General features: G+C 41.1%; 1 protein-coding gene across 1 annotated transcript in view; it reads left to right on the top strand.

Moving 5' to 3' along the window:
• The window catches only part of bbox1 (butyrobetaine (gamma), 2-oxoglutarate dioxygenase (gamma-butyrobetaine hydroxylase) 1), a 50,984-nt gene extending 26,341 nt beyond the window's left edge, over positions 1-24,643 (top strand). Inside the window, exons 5-9 of the mRNA XM_080425711.1 lie at positions 12,029-12,227; positions 16,844-16,949; positions 17,664-17,860; positions 19,919-20,085; positions 21,666-24,643. Of these exons, the coding sequence (XP_080281837.1) occupies positions 12,029-12,227; positions 16,844-16,949; positions 17,664-17,860; positions 19,919-20,085; positions 21,666-21,826 (830 nt within the window). The 3' untranslated portion in view covers positions 21,827-24,643. The remainder of the gene's footprint in view (positions 1-12,028; positions 12,228-16,843; positions 16,950-17,663; positions 17,861-19,918; positions 20,086-21,665) is intronic.
• The last annotated feature ends 808 nt before the right edge of the window (positions 24,644-25,451 follow it).

The raw sequence follows: 25,451 nt of genomic DNA, 5'->3' as shown, positions 1-25,451 counted from the left end.
TTTAATACATTTTATACGTTTGAAAACTTGTGAAATGGCACATTCTGCGTAATGAGTACTTTTACTTTTGTACTTTAAAGTACATTTTGATACCAATACTTTTGTACTTTTACTCAAGTACATTCAGAATACGGGACCTTTACCTGTAACAGTCAGAGTATTTCTACAGTAGTGATGCTTTTACTTAAGTAAGAAATTTGAGTAACTTTTCCACCACTGGATAAACATGTAAAATTGGAAGTGATGAAACAAAAAGAAGGGACAGACAAAATTGGAACTGGAACGCTATAAAATGGAAGCTGATAAATGGTCTTTGTGGTGTGCTCTCACTTGAATACGAATTTTCTGTTTCCCTAAAGAGCTGGAGACACAGGGAGACCCCCTGTTTTACTGAACAAACACTCTAGCAATGATAACTACCAGAATATAGAGCGTTACATAATTAACACAACAAACAAAATCACTTACATCCCCTTTAAATTAGATACAGAGCCTTTTTTTAATGAGTGCTAATTATCAATTGACTATAAAATTCCACTTAGTGGTAATTATACCATGATTACTTAGAGATAAAGTGAGTGCCATGCACAGCAACGATACTGCATCTGAAGTGATGAGAAAATGTCTGTTATCAATTGGAACAAATCTCTGCCGTTCCATAACTCATAAGAAACAAGTTCACACTGTGAACTGTAGCCTAGCAACCACTGGTGTTTTTTTTTTTTACTGAAGTAAAAGCAGCAATACCACAATATATAACTATTCTGTTACATGTAAGAGGCAGATCTACAAGCTCACAACGCTGCGACACGTTGGGAGCTTGTACAGTAGATCAGCTATTGTTGGTGCCAGACAGCATGCAACTATAAGTATATCTAAAGGCCAGTCCCCACACCAACGCAACTCTTTGCAACAAATCCAGCGTGTGCAGCCGTCTGGACTGACCAGCTGCAGACCGGTGCCATGTGGGGATAATGGTTGCAAGGAGTTGCATTGGTGTGGACTGGCCTTATAGGCTTTATGGTTAGCGTAAAAGATTTGACCAAAATGGTCATAGAATTGCAGTCCAAAAATGTGTAATATAGTATAGTAATAAATAGTATAATAACAAGCGTGCGTGCGTGCGTCTGTGCGTGCGTGCGTGCGTGTGCACACGTGTGTGTGTGCGTGTGTGCGTGTATGTGTGTGTGTGTGTGTGTGTGTGTGTGTGGTACAGGCACTTCTTAACCCATTAAAACCTTGAACGCATCTGTGTAACCACTTTAACCATTATTTTATACTTTGGCTATTCAAAAATAGCAGCTCTACAAGCTCATAGCCACGCTATGAGCTCATAGCCGCGCTATGAGCTTGTAGATCTGCTATTGTTGAATAGCCAAAGTATAAGATAATGGATAAAGTGGTTAAAATCTAAAATGCCAGATGCTCTCCCGGTCTTATTGGGTTAAATGACTTTACTGGGGAGCCTGAATGCTTAATTTAGTATATTTTTATATCTCCATGCTTTGTTCACTTTTGATAACGATTCCAGAAAGAAAAAGGTACATGTGGCGCCCAGAGCCCTGAATAGTTGTTCCTCTCTGAAAAAAGGTTCTCTGTGGATTCAAAGCTCTCTCTCTCTCTCAGTGTAGATCCAACACAACGGAGCAACAAGCCAAGCCCTGTGATAAAACTTAACCAACTCAAACTAAACAAAGCACTTTGGGATAGCACGACCATTTCAAAAAAGAGAGCTCTGAGAAGAAGCTCCGGGGCTGAATAGAAGCAACAACACAAGCTTCCCGGATGAAACGGAGCAGCCAGGAAGAAGAAGAGCCAGCCTGCCTGCCAGCCAGCCTGTCTGTCTGTCTGTCTGCCTGCCTGTCTGTCTGTCTGTCTGTCTGTCTGTCTGCCTGTCTGCCTGTCTGCCTGCCTGTCTGTCTGTCTGTCTGTCTGTCTGTCTGTCTGTCTGTCTGTCTGTCTGTCTGTCTGCCTGTCTGTCTGCCCGCCTGTCTGTCTGTCTGTTTGCCTGTCTGTCTGTCTGCCCGCCTGTCTGTCTGTCTGTCTGTCTGTCTGTCTGTCTGCCCGCCCGTCTGTCTGTCTGTCTGTCTGTCTGTCTGCCCGCCTGTCTGCCTGCCTGCCTGTCTGTCTGTCTGTCTGTCTGTCTGTCTGCCTGTCTGCCTGCCTGTCTGTCTGTCTGCCTGTCTGCCTGCCTGCCTGTCTGCCTGCCTGTCTGTCTGCCTGCCAGGCCCAGGAGCCCCGGCTGGCTTCAGGTTACTTCGTCTGGAAAAGCCACTGCAGCCCAGCGGGGCCAAAAACCCAGATCCGAGAGGGGAAACTGGGACTGGATTATATGCACCACGTATCCTATATACTATCTTGTCAGATCTATTAAAGATGTCTCTAAGCACAGAGTATCATCGCTGTCGGGCAGAAACCTCTTATATCCATATTCTAACTTTCGGTGTTTTTTCCGTAAATTAACGCCCTACTTGATCATACCACAGTGTCACAGAAAAGTATCAAAAGTAGCAGATCTACAAGCTCGAAACTGCTACTTTTGCTGTCTTTGAATTAATTTGAATCCTGAAAAGTAACTGTTTTGGACATGGTTTCCATCCCGACAGAGAGGATATACACAACGTTTTTTGATCGATTCACTTTATTAGCAGTTTGCAAAAAAAAAAGCACAGGAAAGTACAGTTCAATACAAGGTCAGCTAAGAGGGTTTTAAACCCAAGAAAGCACTATGGCTTGTTTCCATCGGAGTTTCCTTTGTACTCAATTCATAGAGACATTTAACGTATACTATCTTGTCAGACCTATATTAACCCTTTAAGACCGGGAACGCATCTGTGTCAGTTTTAGATTTCTTTGGCTGTTCAAAAATAGCAGATCTACAAGCTCATAGCACGGCGCCGCGCCTATGAGCGCCGCGCTCATAGGCGCGGCGCCGCGCCTATGTGTGCTTGTAGATCTGCTATTTTTGAATAATGAGTGAAATATTTTAATATGTATTTTTAAAGCGAACATTTGTAACTAAAATGTTTGCTTCTGGGGGGGTCCCTGGAACAAAGGATTTTGAGATGGGGGTCCGCGGCCAAATACATATAATTTTGGGGGTCTTTTTTGGGGAGTTTTTTTTTAACTGTTTTAACTGTATTCAGAAGACATTTGTAGAATCCCCCAGAAGCAAAGATATGAGATACAAATGTTTGCTCTAGAAAAATATTAAAAGATTTGGACAAATTGTGAAGATTTAAAAAAAATAGCAGATCTACAAGCTTGTATATCTGCTACCTTTGAATAGCCAAAGAAATCAAAAGATGACACACCGATGCGTTCCCGGTCTTAATGGGTTAAAGATGTCTCTACATTACAAGCACATGCCGGCTAGTGTCTTTCCCTTGGAAAAACCCCTACAGTATTGTTACGTATAACGAAGAGAGCATAAGCTCTCTTGACAGTCTCTTTGGGACCTCCCTCACTATACAGTACGTGAACACATGTTGCACTAAGCGAACACACAGTGAGCGTCATTGTATCTGGGGGTCGTTCGACCACAGCTGGAAACTGTGCAAGACAGACAGACGGCGGTGTAAAGTACATTTACTCAAGTACTGTAGCTACTTTAGTACAATTTTGAGGTCTTTTTTTTCCAGTTGTCAGAGGCAAATATTGCACTTTTACACCACTACAATTATTTTAAAACTTTAGTTACTAGTTACTTGTTATTACAAAACATACGTTAACCACTTCACCCCTAGCCTGAGGCTACGAGCTCAATCCATGGTCTTGAAGGGCGGACCCAAACACAGCCGCCTGGATTTGTGCGTGGCTTCCTATTGCTTCACCAATCTATGTCCCCGCCTCCCCTCCCCTCCCCCCCTCGGCCTGTGCACGGAGCACGCTGACGTCACCAAATTTAGAGCGACGCCCCTCTGCACTCTGATTGGTTAGGAGATAACAAGGTCCAAGACCATCGTTCCTGCATCGCTCCCCCAGGCTTTTTTTCTTTTGTAACAAAAAAAAAAGCCTGGGTTTCCGAGGCTACTTCACCCCTATATACACTACGGCCAATCGGCCATTTGAAAATAGCCGATCTACAAGCTCGCGTTGCAAGCGTTGCAAGCTCACAATGTGTCGCGTTGCGACACATTGTGAGCTTGTAGATCTGCTATTTTCAAAAGATTAGAATACATTTTATACATTTGACTTATGTAACTTATGAACTGGGCCATTCTGCATAATGAGTACTTTCTACTTTTGGTACTAGTGCATTTTGATACCTATACTTTTGTTCATTTACTTAGTACATTTTTAATTCTGGACTTTTACTTGTAACAGAGTATTTCTGCATTTCTGCAGTATTGATACTTTTACATAAGTAAAAAATGTGAGTACTTTTTCCACCACTGAAAGACAGACGGACAGACTAATCTCTGATTGGCTGGCTCTGCAAGGCGCAAGCCTTTCCAGGAAATTATATGAGTTTGCATTTGGTTGAGAGAGAGAGAGAGAGAGAGAGAGAGAGAGAGAGAGACACAGAGAGACAGAGAGAGAGAGATGAGTGTTAACATTTACATGCCAATACCACCAGAACATTCTGGGCGGCGTTCCATTTTGTTCTCTACCACCCAGCTCTCTGCCCGCTTCCTCTCAGTCACCCATCAAGCTACTGAAGAGCTTGTCTGCTTCCAGACCCCGTCATCTGACATTTTGTTCTTGCTTGAAAGTTATTCTCTTATAATGCTGCTAACAAAGAGCACTAAACCCCATGCAGTGGTGAAAAAAGTACTGAAATGTTTTACTTAAGTAAAAGTATCAATACTGCAATGTAGAAGTACTCTGTTACAAGTAAAAGTCCGGTATTCAAAATTTACTTGAGTAAAAGTACAAAAGTATTGGTATCAAAATGTACTCAAAGTACCAAAAGTAAAAGTACAAAAATGTTTGAAAATAGCAGATCTACAAGCTCACAACGCGTCGCGTTGTGAGCTTGTAGATAAATGTATAAAATAGGGCTAAAGTGTTTAAGGTATGTTTCATAATATCCTAATGTATATCTGAAAAGTAACTAGTAACTTAAAGTTTTCAAATAATTGTAGTGGAGTAAAAGTACAATCTTTGCCTCTGAGATGTAGTGGAGTAAAAGTAAAAGTACTGGAAATTGGAAATATTCAAGTAAAGTACAAATACCTCAACATTTTACTTAAGTACAGTACTTAAGTAAATGTACTTAGTTACTTTCCACCACTGACCCCATGTACTGTACTTAGTTGACACGGGGTCCCCCAGGGTCCCTAAGCATTGCTGAGAGACATGAAGCCCATAGGGCAGAAACTCTCCTGTTCCTGTATCATCCCGTGAGGCACTTTCCCCTGGACATGATGATGCTAGTATGTCACAGGGACTCAACCCCCAATCCAACCCTTGCTGCTGAGTGCCAAGCAGGGAGGCATTGGGTCCAATTTTAGAGTCTTTGGTATGACTCAGCCGGGGATCGAACCCCGACCTCCCAATCTCAGGGCGGACCCTCTAACCGCAAGGCCACTAAGCTGGCCTCTATACTAAGTCTGTTCCTAAAAATAGGCGATCTACAAGCTCAATGCGGTCACAATGCGGTCGCAACACAGCGCGTAACAGACGGTCCCCGGTTCGTGCCTTGGCTCAGCCCCAGTCTGTGTCAAAGTGTCCCTGAGCAAGACACTGAACCCCTAACTGCTCCCCAACTGCTGTATTAATTAGCACCCACTGCTCCAAATAATTAGGATGGGTAAATGAAAGGAGAGGGGACCACATTTTTACTATGCAGTTTTTGCCCATTCCTTAAATTTAGACCTTTCAGTAGGCCATAGGTGATTGTTGCCTCTGCTCAGCAGGGGGGGCAAAGGAAATATATGAACATATATGTTTTTTTATATGCAACATATATGTTAATCATATATGTGACATATTCAAAATTGGCCGCCTGCATATATATCTCTACATATATGTAAATATAATATATGTGGCATATATATGGGCACATAAGCTATATATATATGAGACATATTTCCTATATATCCACATATATGCACATATATGAACCAGAATATGGCATATCTGCAGCATATTTTCTGCATATACTTGCCATATATTGGCAAAAGAATAAAATAAAATAAAGTAAAAAAAAGAATCGCCTCTGCAGTAGGCGGAGAGCTCTGATGGTCTGGCTAGACGAGACTATAGGCTACATGTGGTTAAGACAATAATCAACAATCAAGGCTTTTTCATTCCGTGATTATAGTCCATGCCTGGCCTCCATGTCTCGCCTGCTGCTTCGCAATCAGCTTGTCGGAAATTGGATTGGAGTTTTTTTTTGCTCGGTCTCAAGAGCAGTTAAGACTGGATAGAATACAACAGAATCATGATTGACCTGGATGGGACACAGCGTGAAAGGAGCAATTACATGGAAAACTAGTTTTCATTCAACCCTCTGTGATCAACGCCACTTTATACAGGCTTTAACAAATACAATTGGATGGTTGAATGTGTTGAAGTACATGATGAGGTTGAGATGGTCATCAATGCCCAGGTTCCTTTTACATTACCCGGACCTGCAGAGCAACGTGAAAGCATTATTTTTACGTTTGTGGAAATATGACACCATATAACAACTTAGCCCTAACTGTATATTGTCTCTGTCGGGTCGGGTGGAAACCTCATATGTCCAAAACTGTTACTTTTCAGGATTCAAATTCCAAAACAGCAAAAGCAGTAGATCTACAAGCTCGAAACTTTCGAGCTTGTAGATCTGCTGCTTTTGATGCTTTTGTGTGACACACTGTAATATGATCAAGTAAGGGCGTTAATTCATGAAAAAACACAAATACTTAAGGGTATAGAGATAAGAGGTTTCTGCCAGACAGCAACAATATACTTTGCTGTACGATGAACCGAATCAGCTGGAGGAAATTCATCAATGACCTATGCTCCCCCAAGAGCAAAAGGGTTTAAGTCAAGTACGATGAATAGTGGAAATTTCTCTATTTTGCAACGTTAGGAAACTTTTTACATTTTACGGCAGTTTCCCCCCAAATTTTGAAACTTTTCCCCCCCAATAATGAAAATGTGTGACATCTTTCTTTGAAAGTTATGACATAGGCAGAACAGGGACCAGGTTGAAAGTGGTTATAACAAAATGGGGAGTATATGGTAGTGTTTCAATTTCCATAAAAGCAGCCAGAACCTCCTGTAATGGACTATAATATAACTGATAGATGGATGCAGTGGTGTAACTAAGTACATTTACTGAAGTACTGTACTTAAGTACAATTTTGAGGTATTTTTACTTTACTAGAGTATTTCCAATTTTCTGTACTTTTTCTTCTACTCCACTACATCTCAAAGGCAAATATTGTACTTTTACTCCACTATAATTATTTGAAAACTTTAGTTGCTAGTTACTTTGTAGATTTTGATTATTAATAGAAAACCACTTCAGCTCTTTATATACTTTGGCAATTTGAAAATAGCCGATCTACAAGCTCACAACGCGACGCGTTGTGAGCTTTTACTTTTGGTACTTTAAGTATATTTTGATACCAATACTTAAGGACTTTTGTCAGGGCGCGCTCCCACCGCACTTTTATTTTACCTCTGGGGCGGAATCTGCCAATGCTTTGTCAATGTAAATGCTTGGATTCACGCAAGAGCGGATCTTTCCGCATGTCGCGCAGACCTTGCGTTTATCCGCTCTACACGACTTGTCCATTTCTGCTGGAGGCAGGAGCTGAATTTCCCCTTCTGTCCAATCGGCTGAGTCGAAGGCGGACCGTCCCAAGACTCAGGAAGCACCATGGTGCTCAAGGCAGAAGGCGGTGTGGGCTACGGGGACGGTCTTGAAAGTGAGTGACAGGTGCGTCACTCCCGTTTTTTTGAATCCGCTGGCTGCAAAAAACTGTGGCCGCGCACAACCTGCGTTTAACAGCAGCCGACCATGTTTTGGTGGGAGCGCGCCCTAACAGAGTATTTTGCTCAAGTAAAAAATGCGAGTACTTTTTCCACCACTGGTAGTGTTTCAATTTCCATAAAAGAGGCCAACCTCCTGTGCAGGACTATAATATAACTGATAGATGGATGGGATGGGTGTCTCTCTGCCAGAGCAGTACATCCTAAGGACTATATAACTGATATACAGATAGAGAGATAGATATATAGGTGTCTCTCTGCCAGAGGAAGACACCCTGAAGCCTGGAGCTGAAACTTACAGCTCCAGTTTCATGTTGCAGCGTTTAAAAGGTTTGCCCTTCGACCCGCTGCCTCATCCTTTTAGCAGTTGTTTGCTTTGTCACCTCACAAGGAGGAGCATGTTTTACTGCCTCCTAAATGTTCTCCCCATCCTCCCGACAAGTTGGAACAAGGAGGGCGGTGCTTGACCCTTTGACCTATGATCTGTCCCGGCAGAGTACTTGTTGTTGGTGTGGGAGGGGCCGCTGGAAGGATTCTCAAAACACTTTTAAGAACCTATAATGCTTAAGTTGATCCCACAGGGCTCTCTACTAGATCCTCTAGTATTTCACTCAACACCAAATATCAACGCATTGTGAGCTTGTTGAGCGGCTACTTTTTGCAGAATGTTCGTCCCCAGAATAAGCACGCTAGGGATCAAGAGGTCGAGACACGAGTATCAGTGTGTTTCGGACTAATGTTTTAACCCATTAAGGATTGAGGTTCCGATTCTACAAAATTCGATTCTGTCTTAACTAAATCCTAACAGTTTTCTGAAAAACATATGTTTCTATATCAGTGGTGCTCAAACTCTTTCATGTGAAGGTCCCCCAAAATGATATGTATTTGGCCACAGACCCCCATCTCAAAATATTGACCCCCAGAAGCAAAGATTTGAGTTCAAAATGTTTTCTTTAAAAATACATATAATGTTCACACATTTTCACGATTTTTCAAAAAATTGCAGATCTACAAGCTCATAGCGCGGCACTCGGTGCCGTGCTATGAGCTTGTATATCTACTATTTTTGAATAGCCGAAGTATAAAATATGCCTAAAATCTAAAGTGACACAGATGCTTTCCCGGTCTTAATGACTTAGAGTCAAATTAATTATAGACGCTATTGCATAATCTACCATACGTGGTCGCATTTTCAAGCTTTCTTGACTGAGCGGTAGATTTTCTGTCTCCCGCGCAGGAGGCTCGTGTTCAAATCCCGGACGTAGGACATAAAGCATATGGAGTGCAGCTTTAGACACTTAAACCCTATATATACAACATTGACCGGGATACCCCAGGGGTCCATACTTGGTCCCCACCCTTTTTCCCGCTACAACAAATCTCTTTGGCGAAGGTTCAGACCAGCCAGGAGGAGCGATTGTGAGCTTGTAGATCTGCTATTTTCAAAAGATTTTTATACAATTGAAAACTTGGTAATGGGACATTCTGTATAATGAGTATTTTAATTTGTTGTACTTTAAGTACATTCTGACTCAAGTCAATTTTGAATTCTGGACCTTTACTTGTAACGGAGTATTTCTACATTGCAGTATTGATACATTACTTTTACTTAAGTAAATTTGAGTACTTTTTCCACCACTGCTGTCTGTCCGTTCGTCCGTCTCTCCTTCTCCCTGCAGCCTTCAGCCTTGTAATCAAGTGCTCCTCTGTTAACCAACCTGTTGAAACACAAACACACTGTTGGCTGTTCAAATGAGTAATAAGTGTAGAAGGAAAGAGAGACAAACATCACACAGCAGGTCGTTTACAACCTCCACACTGCTTCTCTCCTGAGGCCCCTCCCTCAAATGAGCTCAGCAGCTGCTTCTGTGGGACACACCGGACGAGCGAGAGAGAGAGAGAGAGAGAGAGAGAGAGAGAGAGAGAGAGAGAGAGAGAGAGAGAGAGAGAGAGAGAGAGAGAGAGAGAGAGAGAGAGAGACTTCATGGAAAAAAACACTGGAGCCAGCTGGCATCACAGCTGGGGGAGGATTTTTCCACCGAAGTCTGTCTGTCTGTCTGTCTGTCTGTCTGTCTGTCTGTCTGAGGCAGTGATGCGTCTCAGCCAGTGGTGTAAAGTAACTAAGTACATTTACTCATTAAGTACTGTACTTAGTACACTTGAGTATTTTTTACTTTTTACTTCCAATATTCAATACTTTTACTTCTACTCCATTACATCTCAGAGGCAAATATTGTACTTTTGACTCCCCTACAATTATTTGAAAACTTTAGTTTTGTAGATTTTGATTTCTATTACAAAACATACATTAACCACTACAGCCGTATGCATGCTTAGGCTATTTGAAAATAGCAGATCTACAAGCTCACAACGTGTCGCTTTGCGACGCGTTGTGAGCTTGTAGATCTGTTATTTTCAAAAAAATTATATAGGCTACATTTGGAAACTTGGGAAATGGGACATTCTGCAAAAATGAGTACTTTTACTTTCAGTACTCAAGTATATTTGAATGCGTATACTTTTGTACTATTACTCAAGTACATTTTGAATACCGGACTTTTATTTGTGACAGAGTATTTCTACATTGCAGTCTTGATACTTTTACTTAAGTAAAAAATGTGAGTACTTTTTCCACCACTGGTCTCAGCAACCTTATCCACTCTAAAATCCTGGGTCCATTGTATAGGCCTACCCCCTCAGAGTTACATGAACTCTCATGGTTTCTTGGTGTACTCATGCAAGCACGTACTGGTCTTTCTTTTCTGAGGTTTTGGCAAGCCAAGCCTAATTCTACCTATAAATATGTTTTTTTTTCCTGTTTCGTGCACTCTAAATGGCTTGAAATTGTTGCGTTTGAAATGTTATTAAACAAATTGAGATGGACAGCATTAAATTAGGAAAAGTAAATGGAATAGGCATGTTTAGTTTGGCTCAATATACACGTTCATATTGTATTCATCTATGTCTGCCATAATGTGGACATGTTCTCCTCCTAACAGGGTGGGTTTTGTGGGGAAAGTATTTTGGGCCTATACAGTACTATAAAATGCATGAACTACACTTATTCCACCATAAGGACCCTCCTTTGGCCTGTAAAAGTGCTCTCTGTGCTTGCAAGATTATCTTACATAATACATGCTATACGTACAGTATAGAGAGAGGGAGAGAGAGAGAGAGAGAGAGAGAGAGAGAGAGAGAGAGAGAGAGAGAGAGAGAGAGAGAGAGAAGAGAGAGAGAGAGAGAGAGACGCATTGTGAGAATATTAATTATGCATTATAGCTCAATGTTTTGAACAGGTAAAGAAGCAGACCTAATATTATGTTTAGGTAAAACAAACAAAGCTATATAGCATTCACATAATGCTGTAGTTTAAGCGATAAGAACTTGTACAAACATATACTTTGGTATGCAAACCACCTGCCAGGTATGTGTTGATTGTTCTGAAGATTGGGGAGGATTTCATGAATGCATTTTGGATAAAGAGCCTGTTTTCCTATCATTTGCATAAACGTGACCTCAGTGGTGTAAAGTAACTAAGTACGTTTACTCAAGTACTGTACTTAAGTACAATTTTTTGGTATTTTTTACTTTACTGGAGTATTTCAAAATGTCAGTACTTTTTCTTCTATTCCACTACATCTCAGAGGCAAATATGGTACTTTTACTCCACTACTACGCAAAAACCTTACTTACTAGTTACTTCGTGGATTTTGATTATTATTGCAAAACATATGTTAACCACTTCAGCCCTATATGTATCTACAAGCTCACAATGCGTCACGTTTCGACACATTTTGAGCTTGTAGATCTGCTATTTTCAAAAGATTTGTCTACCTTTTATACATTTGAAAACTTGTGAAATGGGACTCATTCTGCATAACGAGTACTTTCTACTTTTGGTACTTTAAGTACATTTTGAAACCAATAAGTTTGTACTTTTACTCAAGTCAATTTTCAATTCTGGACTTTTACTTGCAACAGAGTATTTCTACATTGCAGTATTGATACTTTTACTTAAGTAACAAATGTGAGTACTTTTTTCCACCACTGCCTGACCTCCTCTTCTTCTTCTTCTTCTTGTTGCTTCCCCATGCAGGGCGTGTGTACTGGGACTCAGAGCTGTGCATGCCCACGGCTGACTTCCAGGAGGTCCTGCATGACGACCAGGCCGCTCTGGCCTGGCTGGTGGCCCTGCGGAGGGTGGGGATCGTCCACCTCAGAGGAGCCCCTCTGGACCAGGGCCAGGTGGCCAGGCTGAGCGAGAGGATCGGCTATCTGAGGCTGACCTTCTACGGGTGAGACAGACAGCATGGCAATAGCCTTTTTTTTTACCCCTCCTGTGTTGTTGTCACTGCTGTTGTATCCTACTGACAGTGGTGTAAAAAGTACTATTTTTTTTTTTACTTAACCCATTAAGACCTGAGGCCGGTTCTAAAAATGTTTTCTAAATCCTTTTTTTTTTTACATAAAAAAATATAAAAAATATAAAAAATATAAAGAATATTAAAGATATTAAAAATATTAAAAATATTAAATATTTAAAAAACAAAAATATCTCAAAATATGTTGTTCAAGAGATCCCCAGAAGCAAAGATTTGAGTTACAAACGTTCGCTTTAAAAATATGTATGTATTCAAAGATTTGCACAAATTTTCCTGATTTTTCAAAAATAGCAGATAAAAATAAAATAAAAATAGCATAGTGCGGCACTCGGTGCCGCACTATGAGCTTGTAGATCTGCTATTTTTGAATAGCCCAAAGAAATCTTAAAAATGACACACAGCTGCGTTCCCGGTCTTAATGGGTTAAGTAAAATTATCAATACTGCAATGTAGAAATGCTCTGTTACAAGTCAATTAGACACATTTTCCCCCCAATGTAATCATTATGCCAATAGAGGCTTTGCACGTGACATCATTGTACCCGGAAGTTATGAGGGAACGCCTACTGAGTGGCAAAAACTATTTTCTGGCCCATACATCCAAACAGAAAAGTCTTATCTGATTGTATTAAATAACGTTAAACTCACCAACATGGCAACTGTACAGAAAGCTTGATGAATGATCCTCTTTCTATCTGCAAAGTTTAATTTGTGTTTAATAAAAATCCACATGTTATGAGCTACTACGAAATTCCGTGCAGGTGATTATTTTTCTAAGTGTCAGAGTTTGGAAGCGCTCGTTTTCAATAACGCAACGTCCTGCTGCCTCCTGCATCATGTGACATTTAGAAACAGGTGGTACGCAGGACCGTTGAGTGATTTCCAACGAGCGCTTCCAAACTCCAGCGCTCCATGCTGCCTCAATGTTTTGCCACTCATAGATGAGGGGTGCGTGTCCCGGTGGAAAAGTGCTGCATGTGCATACTCTATCAATTCCTCCCACTGCTTGGTAATTCCTCCCACTGTTGTACCCTACTGCAGTGGCTCTCAAAACCTTTTCATTTCAAGGACCCCCATAACTCTGGACCCTGGCTTCCCTCCCTCAAACATGCCCGGTTGTGTGTGGTATATACTCAGTAAAGCCAGATGCACTGCAGTGGATTCAAACCCCTATAGACTCTGCATGGTGGACACGGTGCTTTACCCCATGTATCACCTGCAGTGGTGGGAAAAGCACTAAAATGTTTTACTTAAGTAAAAGTATCAATACTGCAATGTAGAAGAAGAAGTCTGGAATTAAAAATTTACTTGAGTTAAAGTACAAAAGTATTAGTATCAAAATATACTTAAAGTAGAAAGTACTCATTATGCAGAATGTCCCATTTCACAAGTTTTCAAATGTGTAAATTGTATACAAATCTTTTGAAAATAGCAGATCTACAAGCTCACAATGCGTCGCATCGCGACGCATTGTGAGCTTGTAGATCAGCTATTTTCAAGTGGTCGAAATGTATATAGGGCTGAAGTGGTTAATGTATGTTTTGTAATAATAATCAAAATCTACAAAGTAACTAGTAACTAAAGTGTTCAAATAATTGTAGTGGGGTAAAAGTACAATATTTGCCTCTGAGATGTAGTGGAGTAGAAGTGAAAGTACTGAAAACTGGAAATACTCCAGTTAAGTCAAAATACCTCAAAGTACAGTACTTGAGTAAATGTACTTAGTTACTTTACACCACTGATCTACCTAAGTGTCTTTCACTTTGTGTTCATCCAGGCCAAAGCCAGTGCTTCATAACTCCAACCGCCTCTCTAGTAAATCTTCAGGCTCTCAGTTTTCCACCACTCTCATTTTAAGCAGAGTTAAAGCCCCCAGAGTGACTCTGTAAATGTTAAATGGGAAGAAAAAGAAAAGGCATAATTTATGACGTTTTCCACGGATTCCAAGCAGCCAGATTTTTTTTTCTTCCTGACGATTGAATCAAAGCTGTCTTCTCTATAGCCTACTGCTGCTCTAGTGTTGAACCTGCCCTCTATTATTAACCATACAGTACTGTACAGTATATGGGCTATGGGGATATATATGCGAATTAGATCTATAATTCATTGACCTCAGACTGTCTGCTATGCCTTTTTATCACAGCAGGAGGCAGCGTTTGACTGATCTCAGTGCTGAGAGAGCAGTGGAGGGAAAAGTACTCTAACAATACCACGACATTCTTTTAAATCATATTTTAAGTTTCAAAATCTTTCAATATCTTTTGAAGTATAAAATAGGGCTTAATTGGATGATGTATCTATACAGATTGACATACAGTACTCAAGTAAAGTACCTCAAAGGTGTATGCCTACTTGTGTAAATATACGGGCCCTATATTTTCGCCGGTGCCTCTTACCTATTATCCCTAAACTTCTTTGCCATTTTTTACTATTTTTAAAGACATTTTCAAACAGTTCAAATAGCCAATCTACAAGCTCACAACGTGTCGATATAGATCAGCTAGTTGAACTATTTGTAAATGTTTTTAAAAAATAGTAAAATATGGCAAAGAAGTTTGGGGGATGATGGGTAAGGCACCGGTGAAAATATGGCCCCTAGTTACTTTCCAGCGCTGGCTGAGCGCTCCAGGACAGAGACAGAGGGGACGACGGTACAGTCCAAGAGCATTCCATCATCTGGCAGAAGGAATTAGGTAGTTCACTCAATCACATCACATCACAGCAGAGGATTACAATGAGAAGCCTTTAGTTCACTTCAGTTTCCACTGCCAGGATATGAGCTCATAATCATGGAAGCTAGACGCCGAGACACACAGCTTAAGAGAGAGGAGAGAGAGAGAGAGAGAGAGAGAGAGAGAGAGAGAGAGAGAGAGAGAGAGAGAGAGAGAGAGAGAGAGAGAGAGAGAGACAGACAGACAGACAGACACACAGCTTAAGAGGTGGCCCTTAATTAACACTTCCCATTTTGGATCCTGTTTCTTTTTTTATTATATATATTTCTTTTTTAGCTTTTATGCCTTTACTTGACAGGACAGTAGACTGAGGGGAGTGACATGCAGCAAAGGCCGTCCGGATCGGGACTCAAACCCGCGCACACTGTCAGTCTACATTGAGTCTAGGTGCCTGTAGAGGTCCAGGCCCACAGACCCGTTTTTATGTTTATTCTTTTACATTTCCTACAAATAACAAGGGACTATTGTTTTCTCTCAAAAGGAAAATTCTAAAATATTTCCAGAAATAACATTATAAATGTCAAGAACTTTAATAAATGTGTCACTTTAGCTTGTACAATAGGCCTAGATCAGCTATTTTCCACCATCTTTAAAATAGGGCATGAGTGATTAATTCATAATGTATTCAAGTCTGGGTCCCAGCAGGGAGACACCAGATTTCTCTTTTGGCTCTGGAGCTGAAAACGTTAGTTGAAACCCTGCCTTAGAAAAGCAGCAACTAAAGATATATCAGAATACACAGCATGCACACGGATTGAAGTTCTCAGTCACCACCACTGATTCCAGTCGTTTGGAAGCATGTGCTTCCAAATGATTGCAGAGTGGCTACTTTCGGTGATTAGTTATTTTTTAAGATTAAAGAGTATTTGAAGTGGTATTTGAAGAGTATGTTCTGTAGCATCTTCTATGAACCCTAAGGGTCGCAGACTGTTTCACAAATCGCAGATTAAGACTTTAAGAACATGTTTCAGTCATGAGATTTTATTTTGCTTTATGCCAGTGGTGTAAAGTAACTAAACTTACATTTATTTACTCAAGTACTGTACTTAAGTAAATGTTTGAGGTATTTTTTACTTTACCGGACTATTTCCAATTTTCTGTACTTTTACTTCTACTCCACTACATCTCAGAGGCAAATATTACACTTTTACTCCACTACAATCATTTGAAAACTTTAGTTACTAGTTACTTTGTAGATTTTGATTATTATTACAAAACATACATTAACCTTTTGGCCATTTGGCCTTTTGGCCTTTTTGGCCATTTGGCCTTTTCGGCCATTTGAAAATAGCCGATCTACAAGCTCACAATGCGTCGCGATGTGATGCATTGTGAGCTTGTAGATCGGCTATTTTCAAAAGATTGTTAGACATTTTATCCATTTGAAAACTTGTGAAATGGGACATTCTGCATAATGAGTACTTTCAACTTTTGGTACTTTAGGTACATTTTGATACCAATACTTTTGTACCTTTACTGAAGTAAACTTTGAATTCCGGAATTTTACTTGGAACAGAGTATTTCTACATTGCAGTATTGACACTTTTACTCAAGTAAAAAATGTGAGTACCTTTTCCACCACTGCTTTATGCCATGCATGCGTACGTACTGTACATAATAAACCCTGTTTATCACTGCATCTCCATGAGCTGTTTACTCTGTAGCTCAGCTAAATTGGAAGGAGTAGCTCTGAGACGTAGTTCTCTCTCCTCACGGGCCTATAATCTCACGCAAAGTGTTCTCCTGGAGATAGACGATTAAACATGAGATGATTAAGAGTCCATTAATCACCTTGCAGGCACACGTGGCAGGTCCAGGACAAACCCATGGCCAACAACGTTGCTTACACGTCTGGAGAGCTGAGTCTGCATACCGATTACCCTGCGCTGCACCACCCGCCCGGAGTGAGTACCAACGTGTTAGTGGTGGGACAGTAACTAAGTACATTTACTTGAGTACTACTTAAAGCGGCACTACAGTATGTAACTTATTTTTTTATGAATAAAATGTAATTTTGTCCAATTGGTATGGTATGAGTATGTTAAAGGGATAGTTCACCCAAAACTCGATCGATTAGTCACCCATGGAGACCTGGAGTTTTTGTTTTTGTCGCATTCCTAAGCCAATAATTTGATGACTGGCAGCGGTTCTGGTAGGACACAGAGTCTCCTACCGTGTCTCTACCGGAACCGCAGCCTATCGGTCCGCAGGTCAATGACAAATATTGTACTTTGGACTGCACCACAACAAGCATATGTACAAAACAAAGATGCACATTTTAGTCAAAAGGATGACACAAGAAAGCCCAGAAGCTTATTTCCATAAGTCCCATAAATACAGTTAAAAAATCGTTAGTGAGGACTTAAAACTAGAAGTAGACCCAATCAATTGTATGACTGTAGGCCTTTCCAATACTGCTTTTAACTTCGCATGGAACAGAATTTGTGGCGCTACCCCTAGTGGAGTATCTATGCACATTACAAACCCTTGAAAAGTATTTGCATAAATACTTGGGTGCCTTATGTTTTACAATCCCTGTGAACCATGCACATTTTCATGAACGACACTCTCTGTTTCACTCTAAGCCAACCAACGTGCGTTTTGTTGACGTCTTATAGGTGCAGTTCCTCCACTGTCTGAGCCAGGCCCGGTCAGGGGGCGAGAGCCTGGTGGTGGACGGTTTCCACATGGCCGAGCAGCTGCAGAGAGAAGACCCCCAGGCCTTCCACACCCTGACCAACCTGAGGGTGGACTTCACCGACACCGGCACCGACTACTGTGACTTCATGGTGCAGTCCAAGAACCACATCATCGAGTGAGTCGTCGGGGATTCATGTCTCTCAAATTTCTTTTTTTCTATCGATTAGTCACCCCATGGAGACTTCAATTCATGGATAAGGAGACACAAAGAGTCTCCTTTGTGTCTCCTACCGAGTACTGTGACTTCATATGTGCAGTCCAAGAACAACAACATCGAGTGAGTTGTTGGGATTCATGTCTGAATCAATGGTTCTCAAATGTTTTCGTGTGTAAAGGGACCCCCACATTGATGTGTATTTGGCCGCGGACCCACATCTGAAAATGTTTTGTTCCAGAGACCCCCAGAAGAGAAGATTTAAACCAAAATGATTCAACATTTTCCAAACATTTTCGATATATACTGTATATTTTGTTCCCCAAATATAACAGAAGTACAAGCTCGCAGTGATGCGCTGTGAGCTTGTAGATCTGCTATTTTTGAATAGCCAACGTATAAATGGATAAAGTGCTTAACATGATTGTGATGCAATGATATCAACACATTTTGCTGGGGACCCCCTGGAACCCCCAAAGGACCCCCACTTTGAGAACCACTGCTCTAAATGTATGACAGAATGATATAAAGTTATGAGGTGCGACCGCAGAATGTACATCTGGTCATATGACATAGTGTATATCGTCGCTGTCGGGCAGAAACCTCTTATCCCCATATTGTAACTTTTTGTGTTTTTTCGTAAATTAACACCCTACTTAATCATACTACAGCGTCACACAAAAGCATCAAAAGTAGCAGATCCACAAGCTCGAAACGCGGCTTGAGCTTGTAGATCTGCTATTTTTGCTATTTTTGAATTTGAACTCTGAAAAGTAACAGTTTTGGACATATGAGGTTTCCACCCGAAATAGAAGATATACAGATATACCGTATGTGGTATGTGTGTGCAATTGGGAATGTGGAGTTTAGATAGACATTTGTAAGTTAGACTATTATCTGTAATTTTGTCCACACACACACACACACACACACACACACACACACACACACACACACACACACACACACACACACACACACACACACACACACACACACACACACACACACACACACACACACACACACACACACACACACACACACACACACACACACACACTCATGCCAGTGAAGACGTATGGTAAGAAGTAATGGTAACAGTACAACGCTGCCATCTGTTGTTCAGTATGGTGAACTTCCCTAAATCCACCACTAGAACATAGTGAAACAAAGGGCATCTTGATCAATAAATGTAGTGCTATTACGACCTGTTTGAATCCATTTAAATGAACATTATGACAAATATTATTTCAGAGGGTTTTGAGCATGGGTCTTGTCTGTACTTTTTAACCTAATTTCTATTTTTTTTATTTTTTTATTTAATAAAAAATCCAGCATTATATAATGTTATTATAGTATTGCTAGTGTACTTATTACTTTTGTTAACACAGTCTTGTAGAACACGATCCCGGCAACATTTCACTGCTTTGTAACCGTATTGTAACCGAGTGAGAGACCAGTGAGAGTGTCTGTATTAGAGATAGCCTGCACCGTTGACCGTAGCCTAGAGGAGGAGGTCTTTATGACCAAGGTCATTAAATACCAACCACTCCTATACCATCTCAGAGCTGGGTTATAGGTGCAGACTGTTTGTTTTTATATTTGGCAGCCTAGGACATTATACCCACAGACTGGTTGTTCCAACAACTTAGGATGCCCAAAAAGGAGGCAAAAGTGCTGGTTAAATAGCCTATTGCGCTGTCTCTGCCATATATGGCGGAGACGCTGTTACTTACACCCATAGAGTACTGAGTGACATGCCTATTGTATCATGAAAAAATATGCCATGATTTTGTCAATGTTATGTAACCCTACTGCACCTATAATGTGTGTCCCTGTATGTATTCTCCTTTATGTGGACATAAATAAATGGTTAAAATGTGTGTGTGTGTGTGTGTGTGTGTGTGTGTGTGTGTGTGTGTGTGTGTGTGTGTGTGTGTGTGTGTGTGTGTGTGTGTGTGTGTGTGTGTGTGTGTGTGTGTGTGTGTGTGTGTGTGTGCGCGCGTGTGTGTTCAGTGTGGACCAGGAGGGTCAGGTGGTCAGGATCAACTACAACAACGCCACCAGAGACTCCGTTCTGGACCTGCCGGTGCATCAGGTCCAGCCCTTCTACAGAGCGCTCAAAGCGTACGTGGAGATCATGAACCGACCGCAGAACGTGGCCACCTACCGCATGGAACCAGGTCAGTGTACAGGGGACACCATAGACAGATATAAACAGGGGTGCACAAAAACTGGTGCGCAAGTGCGCATGCGCACCCAAAATAAATAATGCGCACCACATCAGACGACGCGAGGCGCTTTTGCGTACCAACAGCTGGGACAGGAATTTCCAAGCTTTTATTTTTTTGCAAAATTGGTGCAAAATATGCCGTGAACGTCCCAAATTTGGCGGATAAAAGCAGCGCAGCACAGGGCACCAACCTTGGGGGGTTCACCAAACGGCGTGAGTGAAAAGAAAACGGCGAAAATCGGCGGAATTTGGAAGCAGAGCGTCCTTTTTTTCTCGCGCAGCACCCCCCCGTTGACAAAACTGTCCCGGTGGGCACCGTGCTGAACCCCCCCCCCCCCCCCCCCCGCTGACAAAACGGAACGGGACCATTTATTTGGTGCGCACCAAGTCACATCTCCAGGTGCTCTTCTGAGTACTAGACCTAAAAAGTTATGTGCACCCCTGGATATAAAGGTAGACGCCTCCTCAGGCTCTGAGGCGTGTTTATCTCGGGCGCCATAATGGAGGGGGCAAGCTTCCACGTGCATCACAGAAGGGGGCGTTCGGTATAGGCGAATCAGAGACAGGTGGAGGCGGGTCTTTTCGTAACCCAGCCCTTAACCCTGTAAGAGGCAGCCGCGCAGCAACTAGTCAGTTAGACGCGCTGTGATTGGCCAGTAGTCAACGCGCTGTGATTGGCCAGTAGTCGCTTTGAGTAGCAGCGTGCCCCTTCTAATATGGCGGCCACGATACAGGTCGCTCCATCGAACTGCAAAGGCCAACAATGAGGTATCTAGGTTTCTATATCTATGGTGGACACGCCTCCACTGCCCCCAGTGGTGGAAAAAGTACTACGTTTGTTTTACTTAAGTAAAAGTATCAATACTGCAATGTAGGAATACCCTGTTAAGTAAAAGTCTGGAATAAAAGAAATTACTTGTAGTAAAAGTACAAAAAGTATTGGCATCAAAATGTACTTATAATACCAAAAGTAAAAGTACTCATTATGCTGAATGTCCCATTTCACAAGTTTTCAAAGACATCTTTTGAAAATAGCATCTACAACCTCACAATGCGTTGCGTCGCGACGCATTGTGAGCTTGTAGATCGGCTATTTTCAAATGGCTGAAATGTATATAGGACTGAATTGGTTACTGCGCTGTATGTTTTGTAAAAATGATCAAAACTTTTTAAGTAACTAAAGTTTTCAAATAATTGTAGTGGAGTAACAGTACAATATTAGATGTAGTGGAGTAGAAGTAAAAGTAATGAGAATTGGAAATACTCCAGTAAAAATACCTCAAAACTGTACTTAAGTACAGTACTTGAGTAATTGTACTCATTATGTCCAAAAACAGCAAAAGTAGCAGATCTACAAGCTCAAAACCATAAACAAACATAGTGGCCCTAACCTCTAGTTTATGAAAAAGATTAAAAAAAAGCTGGATATACAAGATATCTGCCTGACAGCAACGATAATATGTCTGTAACAGAGCTCATTGCTCCACCATGTGTTGTGTCACATACTGAATAAATTCCGTCTTCTTTCAGGTGACGTGTATACGTTCGATAACTGGCGGCTGCTCCACGGACGGAAGAGCTACGTGAGCGGCCCGGGGTACCTGCGTCACCTGGAGGGGGCGTACCTGGACTGGGACGAGGTCATGTCCCGCCTGCGGCTTCTCCGCAGGTCCGTCCACGGTGAGGCGTAGAGGCCTGTTCCTTCCAACCAGGCGGCGAGGACTCTCCGCTGGATTTGAAACCCAGGAAGTGAATCTTCTTCAGGGTGCAGTTCCCATTAATGGCCCAGCAGATGTCGCTATTTCACCTCCTGGCTGGCTGCGGAAGAATTTACAATCAATACAAGAGAAAGAGGTTTTGGCCGGACTTGATTTTATTACCGTAGTAAACATTTTCATAAATACTTCAAATATCATGATATGCGTTTAGTAAATGACGGTCCCGTTAATTTCAAAATTGATGATCAAGTAGGGTATGATCATCAAAAGTAGTACCGTTGACTGACAACCCCTTCAGCCAATCACCAGTTCGTTCCACCACCACTTGTAGGAGCAAGGGGACATTTGAAAGTGCCATGCCGAAACTAGGTTGCTTTATACGGATACATGAGTATCACTGCCCGCCCCTGCCGGTTCTCTGAATTTTTAAATAGGCTCTGTCATGATTAATTGACCACATATATGAAGTGAAACAACTAAATGCTATCCGAAAAATATCTTAAAAGTAAATTCCGTGCCACAAAAAATAAGTTTGAGAGCGTTTTGAAGTTTTAAAATCCAGCGGATTTTAATGACCGCCGTTCGGCTCCACTTGGCTCCACTCTGCTTTACTCGGGTTCCACCTGATTGGCCAACGTGCGCTGTCAATCACAGAACAATGAGCGAGGACGCTGATAGGCTAGTCCATTTTGTGGACGACGCAGAAACGCCCAGATAAGCTCTCAGGCCAGACCCAATTCCTGAAATCAAATGAATTTTGAATTAGCCGAAAAAAAGTGGCTTCAAAATAGGTCTGTAGCAACCAATGGGTCACATGACAGTTCCCCATGTCCATATTTTTTACAGTCTATGGTCCTACCCAGGATGATGAAAAGAAGGAGTATTCTTGTAATATTGAGATATTATTGTGCGTAGTACTACTAGCCAACCAGTAGGGGTCGGGATGTCGGAATAATGGGTTTATATGGCACGGGCCACTTCATGGTCGGAATATTGGGATGTCGGAATAATAATGGGTTTAACCCATGAGTTAATGGGTTGAGATGGCACGGTCGGAACATTGGGATTTCGGGATTAAGGGTTTAATATAGTCGGAAAAACGGGATGTCGTGGATTTCGGAACTATGGGTATTTTTCGGACTTATGGGAGTTCAGAATATTGAGAGCTCAGAATAATGACATGGCACTTTCCTACCAGCCAATCAGAATCAAGCATTCAACCAAGCCGCGTAATAAATTATATTAACATACTCTACCGTACACATTGATTAAAATAACGTTTTGTTCATTACAACAAGTTCCGGATTGTAACTTTATGAAGTTGCGAATGAAGGTTTGTAGTAAAACATACAGCGTTCTAACTTGCCAGGGTGGATTTTCACACAGTGTAACCTATCCTGGACAAAATGTGTACAAGATTTGAATCCATATTGTAATTTATTGCATGGCATTCTTATTGCACTAGAAAAGTGATGTTTCCCATTATAGGCCTTAACTTAAAAGCACCCTTTATTTTTTGTATTGTACATTCGGAGTTTGGGACTCTCAGCCGATTGGCGTGAAAAACGTACATGCTTTTGTTGATATCAACTTGTAAGTTAGTTTACCTTAAACTGTTGTTTACTGTACAGGATAACTCTAGTCTTATGTAATATACATTGGATCCAATGTACATATTTATCGTCACCGTTGGGCAGAAACCTCGTATATCCAAAACATGACTTATTTTTCTAAATGTTTTCCAAAAAAAATATATATACATATATTTAAAGATTTGCATACATTTTCGAGATTTTTCAAAAATAGCAGATCTACAAGCTCATAGCGCGTAGATCTGCTATTTTTGAACAGCCAACGTATAAAAGGTTAAAGTGGTTATAATTGTTGTGATGCTACATCAACTACTTTTTCTGGGGACCACCAGGAAACCCCTCAAGGACCCCTGAGGGTCCCCGGACCCCACTTTGAGATCCAACGCTCTATATGGAGGTTTCTGCCTGATGTAACATGAATCAGTCTGTGATGTCTCTGGTTCAAATGTTGTGACACCCTCGTTTAAAGTGCATTTGGTTTTATGCTTCTTTTATCCCTTTAGTTTTTTACAACTATGAACCATCATCATCAATTGTGTGAATATGAAAATGATGCCAAACTTTAAAAAAAAAAACATAATCATTGTATATTATGAAACTGAACGGTTGTTATCAGTTATCAGATCTGTACATGGGAGTGTGAATGTTAACAATCAGTGTATACTTGAGAAATTGTTTCCGTAAACGATGCATCTATCTGTTTTAATGGGATGATCAAGCTGATCCATGAGATGAGAGTATATCGTTGCTGTCGGGTGGAAACCTCTTATCTCCATATTCTAACTTTTTTTCCCGCAAACTAACGCCCTACTTGATCATACTACAGCGTCACACAAAAGCATCAAAAGTTGCAGATCTACAAGCTCGAAACGCGGCGCGAAGCGACGCGTTTTGAGCTTGTAAATCTGCTACTTTTGCTATTTAAGAATTTGAATCCTGAAAAGTCACAGGACATATGAGGTTTCCACCCAAGAGAGACGATATTTATGACTTGAAGCTTGTTAGGAGAATAAATCAGTCATTCAGAGATGTCCTTTCTTTAGAGGCACATTCACTGTAGTCATCAATTTCTCATCAGCCGTTCAATCACATACGAAACTTCATAAATAAATCCTTTAATGTACAATGTGTACTTTCTGATTGCCTTAACATGCAGAAAATGTTCATGTTATTATGTATATTTAAAAAAAAAAAAAAGCATTTTGGTTTTACAGAACAAACTCCTGCTTCGTTATGCGTTCTTTCCTTCATTGTTTGGCGTATTACTGGAGCGCACCTGTAAGTAGCTATTCTGAACAAACTGGGGAACTGTTCAGGCCGCGACCCCACAAAATAATTATAATTCCACTGGGGACCCCCTCCCCCCCTAACTACCCTGACAAGCACTTGGAATTGTAGGAGTTGAGTTGAGACATAGATAAACATATAGCCGATCTACAAGCTCACAACGCCTCGCACAGCGTGAGCTTGTAGATCGGCTATTTTCACAATGTTTGCCTCTTTCTTACATAATATTTGACAATTTGGCATTAAAAAGGTCTTACAAGCTTTATAAATGTGCAGACAGATACCCTGTATACACTTATATATACTGTATGTTGGTTTGTTTACTGTTGAGTGAGAAAACAATGTTGCACATTAAGCTAATCATCTGGGGACCCCCAAAAAATAATTTGGGGTTACCCCTGGGGGTCCCGACCTCCAGTTTGGGAACCATTGTATTAGGTGATGAATGTTGATGTGGGCTTGCATGATGATGATGATGATACTACTACTCAGAACATACGCGTTGTGAGCTTGTAGATCAGTAGCCTCGGAAACCCATGTCTTTTTTTTTTGTTACAAAGAAAAAAGACATAGTAGATCAGTGATTCCCATTGTAGATCAGTGTTTCCCAATCATTGCGATACGGATAAATAGGAACTTAAAGTATACTACTATGTAGTTATAGTTTTACTTTTGTTTTGTTCCTTTATTTTGAAGTGACGTCGGACTACAAAAAGACG

This window comes from Gymnoscopelus braueri (assembly GCF_963280865.1).
Source record: "Gymnoscopelus braueri genome assembly, chromosome: 1".
In the NCBI taxonomy this organism is placed as follows: Eukaryota; Metazoa; Chordata; class Actinopteri; order Myctophiformes; family Myctophidae; genus Gymnoscopelus; species Gymnoscopelus braueri.
Note: the sequence above shows the minus strand (reverse complement) of the source record. Positions and strands in the feature narration are given on the sequence as shown.